General features: G+C 52.2%; 1 protein-coding gene across 6 annotated transcripts in view; it reads right to left on the reverse strand.

Annotated features, from left to right (window-relative positions):
• The window catches only part of Kdm2b (lysine demethylase 2B), a 90,669-nt gene extending 80,811 nt beyond the window's left edge, over nt 1–9,858 (reverse strand). For 3 of the 6 annotated variants that reach the window (XM_048342988.1, XM_048342983.1, XM_048342982.1), the window contains exons 1-4: nt 9,577–9,857; nt 8,383–8,527; nt 5,407–5,485; nt 4,032–4,078 (exon numbers count right to left, since the gene is read on the reverse strand). In XM_048342988.1, the coding sequence (XP_048198945.1) occupies nt 4,032–4,078; nt 5,407–5,485; nt 8,383–8,527; nt 9,577–9,609 (304 nt within the window). In that variant the 5' untranslated portion in view covers nt 9,610–9,857. Of the gene's footprint in view, nt 1–4,031; nt 4,079–5,406; nt 5,486–8,382; nt 8,528–9,179 lie in introns of all 6 variants that reach the window. The other 3 variants (XM_048342985.1, XM_048342984.1, XM_048342986.1) reach the window with 2 other exon arrangements.
• Nucleotides 9,859–10,151: the final 293 nt, after the last annotated feature.

Raw genomic sequence — 10,151 nt, forward strand, 5'->3', positions numbered from 1 at the left:
TCCTCAGATCTCAGACTTCTGAATAGCTAGGATTACAGGCATGAGCCACCAGAACCCCACTAAAATCTTCCTTTTTTTGTCGGTTGTGGGGCTTAACTCTGGGCCTGGGCACTATCCCTGAGCTCTTCAGCTCAAGGCTAGCACTCTACCATTTGAGCCACATGCCACTTCTGTTTTTTTGGTGATTAATTTGGAATAAGAGTCTCACAGATTTTCCTGCCCAGGCTGGCTTTGAACCACGATCCTCGAACTCAGTCTCCTGGGTTACAGGCATGAGCCACCAGCGCCTGGTGCTAAAATCCTTCTCTAGGGCAGGCCATATCCAATTGACTGGGACCCTTCCATCTTTCAGCAGTATATCCTTGACTAAACATGCTCCTCTCCTCAAAGTATCTGTTCACACGTTTGGACCAATTATTCTGACCAGATCATCTGACACCATGCTGGCCAATTGCCCTCAACCTCTACACAGCCCCTAGAATGGAATTTTAAAACTCTAAAGTGTCTGGTCACTACCATCTCACACCTACTGGCATGGCCACCATCAAAAACACAGACAATAACAATTGTTGGCAAGGATGAGGTCCAACCCTGTATCCAAAGCTGATGGGAATGTAAAAGAGCTTTGGGAAGCGGACTGCCAGGTCCTCATGAAATCAAATACACTTACCATACAGTGTGACTTGAGTGTAGCCCTCATGAATTCATGTGTTGGGACCATCAGTCCCACTGTGCCAGTGTTGGGACAGAGACTATTGGTAGGTTTCTGGACCAGGAATATGGACCCCTCTGAACAGATTAATGCCTTTCTTTGGGGACTGGATTAGTGACAAGGATAGCAGGCTGTTTATAAGACAAGCTGTTCTGCCTCTTCCACGTGCCAGCTTGTCCCTCCCCTTTCTGCCATGAGTTGGAGCAGTGCATCATCTCACCAGAAGCTGAGCAGATGCCAGCACCTCACTTTTCCTGCATTTCCCAGTCTCCAGAACCAAGAACTAAAATAAATCTCTTTTCTTTGGGAATTAGTCTCAGGTAAGCTGTTATAGTAACAGCAAACAGATTAAGATGCCATATGACACAGCTATTCTACTCATCAATACTGCACAGCCGCAAGAGAAATGGAAATACATGCTCACATTGCAACCTAGTGCACTAGTTATGACAGACAAAACCAGACACATCCACTTAGTGGATGAATGGAACAACAAAATCTGAGCTATCTATACAATGGCCGCTTATTAAGCCATTCTAGATTGGAGGTGTAGCTCAGTAGTAGAGTTACTGCTTAGTTTGCAGAAGGCCGTTGGTTCAATTCCCAGTAGCAGCAGCAGCACCACAAACAAGAATGAAACATAAAGCCAGGCAAAAGCAGCTCACACCTATCATCTTAGCTACTCAGGAGGCTGAGGATTTGTGTAGCCAACCCAGGCAGCAAAGTCCTTCCATTAATCAGCAAAAAGACAGAAGTGGAGCCATAGCTCAAGTGATAGAGCACTACTAGCTTTGAACAAAAAAACTCAGGGACACCACCTAGGCCACACACACACACACACACACACAAAAAGTATGATTCATGTACAACATGGATGAACCTTGAAAATGTTATGTGAGGGCTGGGAATATGGCCTAGTGGCAAGAGTGCTTGCCTCGTATACATGAGGCCCTGGGTTCGATTCCCCAGCACCACATATACAGAAAACGGCCAGAAGTGCCGCTGTGGCTCAAGTGGCAGAGTGCTAGCCTTGAGCAAAAAGGAAGACAGGGACAGTGCTCAGGTCCTGAGTCCAAGGCCCAGGACTGGCCAAAAAAAAAAAAGAGTGCTTGCCTCATATACATGAGGCCCTGAGTTCGATTCCTCAGCACCATATATACAGAAAATGGCCAGAAGTGGTGCCGTGGCTCAAGTGGCAGAGTGCTAGTCTTGAGCAAAAAGGAAGCCAGGGACAGTGCTCAGGCCCTGAGTTCACGGCCTAGGACTGGCCAAAAAAAAAAAAAGAAAATGTTATGTGAGTAAAGGAAACCAATCACAGAAGGTCCAATAATAGTTGACTATACCTATAAAAAATGTTCAGTATAGGCCAATCATAGAGGAAAAGAATCAAAAGCAGCAGGTTGGTGGTTACAAGGGGATACAGGGAGAGAACTAGGAAGGCTTATTTCTTTCTTTTTTTTTTTTTTTTTTTTTTTGGTGCCAGTCCTGGGCCTTGGACTCAGGGCCTGAGCACTGTCCCTGGCTTCTTTTTGCTCAAGGATAGCACTCTGCCACTTGAGCCACAGCGCCACTTCTGGCCATTTTCTGTATATGTGGTACTGGGGAATTGAACCCAGGGCCTCATGTATACGAGGCAAACACTCTTGCCACTAGGCCATATTCCCAGCCCAAGGAAGGCTTATTTCTGAGGTGACAGAGCAGGTCTGCAAATAATGATGATGGCTGTACATATGACTATTATAAAAAAAGCAACTGACTTGTCACTTGATAAAGTTATAGTTGGTGAACTTTATGGTAGGGGAATTCTATTTCAATTTTCAAAATGTGTGAAACCTCTTGTAAGAAAATAATTGAGTTACATAGCTACCCCACGTACCCTGCTTTTTTTTTATCTCGCTATTGGCTTTCCATCATATAAAGTCAATGCCAAATTATCTCCTTGAGACTCCAGGGCCCCCATGGCCATTCAGCCCTATGGCCTCTACCAGTTCTACCACTCTCCGTCTCTCAGGACTTTCACATACCAAGCTCATCTTCTCCTCCTGGCTACTGCTCGTCTCTTAGCCTAGAATATTGTTCCCTATAGATAGATTTCCTTCAAATGCCACCTCAGTCAACTCCTAAGAGGCCCTCCCAATCACTGTGCGTAAAACACAGTCTCAGCATGGTTCATCCTTTGCCCTGATTTATTTCTTCAAAGCCCTTCAACAAGAGTTACAATTGACTTCTTTTTTTCAGTAGTAATGAGGTTTAAACTCAGGCCCTGCAAGTGCTCTATCATTTAAGTAATGCTCCGGACCTCAAGTTTACCTTTTCTTTTTACTTGTTTGTCTGTCTGTACTACAGCTTAAACTCAGGGCCTGGGTACTATCCCTGAGCTTTTGTGAGTCACGGCTCTAATTCCAAAATTTGTCTTTGACTTTGATCCTACCTCAGCGTCCTAAAAAGCTCAGATTACAGGAATGAGTCACCAGTCTCTGACCTCCTATTTATTTCTTTTTTTCTCCCCTCCCAGTCCTGGGGCTGGAACTCAGGTCTTGGGTACTGTCCTTGAGTTTCTTTTGCTCAAGGCTAGCACCCTATCACTTGAGCCACAGTGCCATGTGGTACTGAAGAATCGAACCCAGGGCTTCATGCATGCTAGGCAAACACTCTACCACTAAGCCACATTCCCAGACCTCCTCTTTACTTCTTTATTGCCCGTTGCTCCAATCAAGAGGGCAAGGACCTTCTGTGACACATTTCACAATCCACCATATAAGCACAAAGAGAGTTTCCAGAAAGAACAGAACTATTTCAACTTCAAGATGTAAAATGCCACCTGCTACCTCGTGGACAGTCATCAGCCGTGCTGTGCAGTAACTCCGGGAGTTTACAGGCAGCGCTCAGCACTGAGTGACAAGCCTCAACCCTGGGTCTGTGGAGAACTCTGAGGAAGGAACAGGAATAATCCTTCCTCTGGAAAGCATGAAAGTCTTTCAGGGGCCACCAAGTACCCAGGGTTTACCCAGCAACCCACAAACAAACACAGAGGAGAGATCAAAGATTGTGTTGCTGACGCCCACGCTGCAGGCTAGGTCCAAATCTGCCTCATAAAAGTGTCCCAGCAAACGCCCTCTGATAGGGCGGCTCAGGACTTCTGCAATCTGACCTACTCTCCCCAAGAGAGACAGTTGCAGCTCACACCTGCCCTGGCCTCCTCCCGTGGGAGTTTTCTTTCCCAGGGCAGTATAAAGACTAAACGGGCAGGTGCTGAAGCCTCCCTTGCCCTTCTCCTGCTCCTGACCACAGCATATCTTTGAGCCAGCAAGCAACTTACCCACTAGTAGCTTCACATCTCGGACTGTGAAATCAGGGTCAGGCATCCTGGGGGTACAGAAGCAGACACACATCTGGTAAGAAGCCAGAAGCAACAGAAGCTCTACGGTCCACCCAAGGGAAAGGTATTTTTCCTAGAGGGAATCCTCACTCTTAGTATGGAAGTGGCATCTTAAGGGAAGTCATTGTAGAACAAGGAATCAAAGAATCCCCCTCCTTACTGCAAGTGGTAAACCCAGACCTCCGCAGAGTACAAAACATCCACTATCTACCCCTTCTGCAGGGAAGAAATGTGGGGGATGACAAAAGCCAAGCACTTGCTTTCATGGAGGGTGGGCAGCAGCCCTGGCTGTCTCCTTCCTGCAGAAAATAATTTCCAGAGTTACATGGAAAGAGGGAGGAACCCTCAGTTCAGAGGAGAGAAAAAAAATATGACACACTCGCTGGGTGCTGGTGGCTCATGCTTGTAATCCTAGCTACGCAGGAGGCTTAGATCTGAGGATCACAGTCCAACGCCATCCCAGGGAGAAAAATCCATGAGACTCTTTATCTCCAATAAAATACTCAGAAAAAGCAGGAAATGACACTGTGGCTCAAGTGGTAGAGTGCTAGCCTTGAGTAAAAAGCAGCTCAGGGACAAAGCCTAGGCCCTAAGTTCAAGCCCCAGGACTGGCAAAAAATAAACATAAAAAAGACACACATCTACCATTCCCAGGGATTTGACATTGCCTATGTGGACTATGGTGGTGACAGTACTAGTTAATGAAGATGCTGAAGGTTTCAGCCCCACTCTTAAGAATCTGTCTCTTGAGCAAGTCTAGCAGCAGATGCCAGAGAGGGAGGCAATGTAGGGTTACACTGTAAACCTCTTCTGGTACTCCTGCCCCTGGGGCGGAAACCTGTTCTTCCAGCCTGTTCCCATCTCTCCTCCCACCTGGAGCGTGGGCAGATATCACCAGAGTGTAAGGCAGTGGCAGCTGGAGAAAGGGGAGACCTGGCACCAAAGGAAAGCACCCTTCCACAGAAAATGCCACTTCCCACACTGTGGGAGTCTTCAGGGTTTGAGGAGAGGGGAGGAAAGAGGTACAATTCTTAGTATACTGTATGGAATCAGGGCAGACTAGGACAAAAAGCCATCACTCCCTAAACATCCCATGTCATCTTTCTCAAATTCCTAAAAAAAAAAAAAAAAGACCAACCTTTAGAGAGTGTTTCTCCTTGCTAAGGTCTTGAACAAGGAATTGTGTTCTCAGATCATAGAAAATGGCCCCTTTCAGGGATGGGTGGTGGGGACAGGGGAGGAGAAACCCATCTAAAGCTATAGACTGCATTAGGGAATAGGACAGGGGAAGAAGTGATTAGTTTCAACAACTTACTTAATTCCTAGTCCATCCTTTTCTCGAAATACCAGGGGAACCCTGAGAGCTTCTCTCTGTACGTACTCATAGTTGAAATCTGTTTGGATATTTGAATTAAAACAAGTTGGTTAAGTTACTCAGGAGCAAATGAACCAGGATCCAGCAGAGAAGGGAAAATGATAAAGGTAGTGGGGTTTTGCTGGAAACAGGCACTGACTGCATGGCAAAGGCTCCCTTAAAATGATAGGGAAGTGGATAAGGCAGAGCCCAAAAGAAGCCATACCCTCCATCAGCTCCTCTGCCTACCCAGTCATTCTCTGCATTACCCCACGGGTCCAAACTTGTCAATGAAGAGCACAAGACCATCCGTCAAGGGCCCAGAAGGAGACTTAAAAGAGCTCCACACTGAAAGAGCACTGGCTATTGCTCAGGAAGAGGGACAGACAATCACATCCGAGGCCAGGCTGAGACAGTAAAGGGACTGCAAAACTGAAGCATGCCACCTGGGAGGATCTGAGGCCTGAGAGAGGAGGCTGGGAGGAGGGCTCTCATTGTAGCCGAGCATCAGTGAAAATCTTATTGTAATATCCTGCATGGTGAAAGGGGGGGGGGAGCTGGTTTCCCTGGAAACTGTGTATTTGGTGCCAAAATAACTAGGAAACTGGGCACAGCTTTGTTGTCTTCTAGTGAAATTCTGCTAGAGCTCCTGTCACAATACTTGCTTCAACAGGAGAATGGAGAGGGATGCTCTCCAGGTGGACCAGGCAAATGGGACATGGGAAGGTCTGAAGGAAAACTCACCTGAGCTTTGTGTGGAATGGTCCCCCAAATCCTTATCCTAAGCCTTGGGGAATGAAGGGGGCCTTAGACTCATTTTTTTTTTCTCTTCCTCAATCCCCAAACCAGGGTAGATCTGACCCAACCACATGCCTGAACACAGAGTGGAAGGAGGTTGGGATAAACCCTTATGTCCCTCAAATTGTCAGGTGATTAACGCAACTCACTTGCCCCCTGGTTGGTTAGAAGGAAGACAGAAGGGTTCCAAGACACCTGAAGCTTGGGCCCCAGAAAAACAGTTCACCAGGGAAGCCTTGGGGGAGGAGGAGGAGGCCAAGACAACTGGCGCATAGGAGAGAAAGAACAAAACCCTGAGCCTGGAAAGCCCTGACCTCGGGGGCTCAGATCCCCAGGGGCTCCCAGTGAATGGGGATTCCTAAGGATTTAAAGGAAGAGAAGTTTAAGAAGCTTCCATTTAGAATCCAGGCTAAGGGCTCCCCCTGTTTCTCAGCTCCTCCCTCAAGTTTTGGGGCCAGATTTGAATTAACTAGTGAAACCCTAAGGCCTGGTCCTTTGAAACAAGCCAGGATAGCAGATGTAAGGATGCCCTTCAGAGCTTCTAACCTACACACACACACACACACACACACTCCCCTTGCCCCACCCCCACTGCAACTTCCCCAAATGAGCGAGAGAAAAACCTTTAAGAGCCTGGGCTGGGGATTCCTGACAAATGACCAGGAAAGAGTTTGTATATTGTTTTCTCATAGGCTCTGCCAAATGATTCAGTAAAATGAAGGAAAAAAAGAGAAGAATTAAAATCCCATTTACACGGAAGAAATGTAAATGCAGTTGGGTCTGGCACTCCACTCTTGGACTGGAAGAAATCTCTTCCTCCCTCCCCCACTTCTCACCCACCCCACCAGGGCCCAGTGCCCCAGGAGGCACGCAGCACAAAAGAGAAACTTCAAAAATGCAAAGCCTGGGGGACAGTCTCTACAGGCTAACCCAGGGCCCCAGCCACTCAACCAGAACCCAGAGGAGGGAGGCCCTTCCCCAGCTGTCAGCTCCCAGAGGGGGAAGGGGTTTCTAGGAAGGGGGTGGGGAGCCACAAAATGGAAACTGAGTGATTGCAAGGAAATGGCAACACAGGCGGGAACAAATGAACCTCTACCTCCTGGGAAGACCTGGGTAGGCCCGAGCAGCTCCAACCTCACTCAACCCCACTGGGCCATGTTTGGCCCCAGTCTGCAGGCTGGGTTGCTTCAGGCCTCCCTCAGCCCCAAAGAGAGGCGGCATCTCCTCCACCTCAGGAAGACACCCCAAACTACTCTCTTAATAGGAGCCAAGGAAAACTCAGACCCTAAAGGTCCCAGGCTGAGGAGCTCTCCAAAATCCTGGAGCATCCATCCCCAGGTCAGCCCTACATAGGAAGGGCTCAGGAGGAAGCGCACTCAGGGGCTCAGGCCTGGAAACACTTCCTCACAGAGGCACCTCAAGTCTTCCAACTGCCAGGGTCAGGTATGCCAGCCTTATGCCTGAGGGGGAGTGACCCCATAATCTCCACTTCCTAGACACAAGCTGTCAAGGCCACCCCTACAAAAACACTCAGGCTTAGTAGCAGTTTTAGGCCAAGTAACTCACATCCTAATCTCGGCTCCAACCCCAGGAAGGGAAGAAGAGCCTCTACAAACCCCAGGCCTGAAGGTGGGCAACCCCAATAGCCCAAGGCGGCCCTCACCACCGGTTCCCAACTAGCAGGACCCAGGATGGCAGAGGTCTGGAAGGCTTCAAGTTGGGGACCTCACCCCGCCGTCCCAAGGGCTCCCGAAGCCTCAGCTCAGACCCAAGGCTACACCTCTAGCAGCCCAGGGAACGCGACCGGCTGGGGAGAAGGGCGCCGCGCTCACGCCCTCCCTCGGTCCCACGGTCCGTCCCCAGGTCCCTCTCTGTCCACTAGCCCTCTTGGCACTGCCCACCCTGGGGCTGGTAGTGGGCGCAGGCCGGGCCTAGGCCCGCGCCCGGCCCCCTTCCCGCCTGCCCTCCTCCTTCGCCACCCCACCCCACCCCCCCAGTGCTCAGCCTCGTTTCGTCACCGGATCCCCTGGAATGGGGGACGCGGGCGCGAAATACGAACCCAGCCACAGGCAGCTCCCTCCCCACGTGCGCGCGGTCGGCCCGCGGCGCGGAGGGCAGACCGGGGAGGGGACGTCTCACCTTTGCCCTCCATGGCGTGCACGAAGTCCCCCTGGTACAGCTGGCTGCGGAGCTTCTCCTCCAGGCTGAAGCCACGGACGCTGACAATCTCCTCCACGTCCGACAAGTCTTCGTTCTCGTCGTATCTCTGGCGGTCAATCGGACGCTGCGGGGACCCAACCAGAGAGTCCGGGACGTTACTGAGGGTCGCCTCTCACCCTGGGCCCAGCACGAACAGGTGCAGGAGCCGTGCGCCCCCGGCACCCCACCACGGCGACCTGAGCAACTTTGCGCAGATGCCCAAGATGCTGAAAAGCAGGGAAAGGCAAGGGGCCCGGCGCCCCCGGGCCAGGCTGCGCCCCGCACGAAGCATTCCCCTCCTGCGTCCTCCGAGGCCGTGGAAGCGACACTTGGGGGGGGGGCTCGCCCCCGCCCTAGTGATGTGCTGAGCTCTGCCCACCCGGCCGGGAGCCTGGGTGGGCAACCGCGAGGGCAGCCCCGGGCACGGGCGGGCTGGCGGGGCAGATGTAGGCCCCGGAGGAGCCGCGGCGGCGCCCGGCTCGGCGGTTACGGCAGCCCGGGCGGCCGCGGCGGCAAAGCCGGGAAGCCGGAACCCGGGGCCGGCGGCATTGCTTAGGCTGGAGCCGCCCTCGAGCTACCGGGAAAGCTGGGAAAATGGAAGGGCTTGAGACCCCCAGCAGCCCCCGCCGACCGGCCGCCAGTGCAAGAAAAGGAGGTGAGAGGAGGAGGTTCGGGCTTGGGAGGGGGAGAGGCGGCCGGCCCGCCACAAAGCTACCATCCCAGACCCCACAACGCACCAGCAGCTGCCTCATCTCCCACGAGCGCGCGCACACTCACTTCCGAAGGAGCCCCGCACCGCCCCCCCGCATCCCCGGCTCCTTCCTCCGCCGCCCAGCGACCCGGCTCCGCAGCCCCCCAGGTTCCCAGCGAACCCCGAGCCCGCTCGGCCCCCCTCCACGCCTTTCCGCGCTACCACCTCCCACTTAAGTGTCGGAGACCCTGCGCCTCACAAGGGACTGGAGGAGTGAGCTGCTTGCTTCCTTTTGCATGCAATTTATTTTTTTTCCGGTCCTCTTGCAAAATACAGAAAAGGAAAGAAAAGGCAGCAAGAAACAACCAAAAAAAAAAAAAAAAGATCTACCATATACCATATTACAGATTTGGGAGCGGGGGTGGGGGGGGGAAGCTACACACCAATCTTCTTCCAGAGTCTTTCTCTGCCTCCATTTTTTTAGGAGAGTTCACCAATTAATTGTCAACACTCCTGCCCCCGGCATTTTGGCGGACGGGGGTGGGGGGTGGGAGGAGGGAAGACCAAAGAAAACAAACCAAAAATAAATAAATAAAGCCAGCCACGGCCGAGGTCTACAAAGTTTTGCACCAACACTTAGGCAGATCCGTTTGCAAAGTCCTAGGAAACCATTTTCAGCGGTGGGGGGGGGGAGGCGTCGACGTCATAATCCCCGGAACGTAAACATTGTTGCCGATCGCGGCCCGGGGTGGGGGGGCGGCCGGGAAGGGGGCGGGGACGGCGGGCCGCGGAGGTGCGGGGCGGAGCGGGGGCTCCCGCGGCACCCGGCGCCGTTAGCGCCCGGGCATCGCCGTTTTGTGGTCGGGTCACGAGTGCGCCTCTGCACGCAGGCGCCGCCGCCGCCGCCGCCGCCCGGGAGTTGCGAGCCCGGCTGACTTTTGGAGGGCTGAGTTGCAGGCGGCGGGCGCATCCCAGAGAGAGATGGCGGGGCAGGGAGGGAGCGAGGGAGGGAGGAGGG

Source organism: Perognathus longimembris, chromosome 3 (genome assembly GCF_023159225.1).
Source record: "Perognathus longimembris pacificus isolate PPM17 chromosome 3, ASM2315922v1, whole genome shotgun sequence".
Classification (NCBI taxonomy): domain Eukaryota; kingdom Metazoa; phylum Chordata; class Mammalia; order Rodentia; family Heteromyidae; genus Perognathus; species Perognathus longimembris.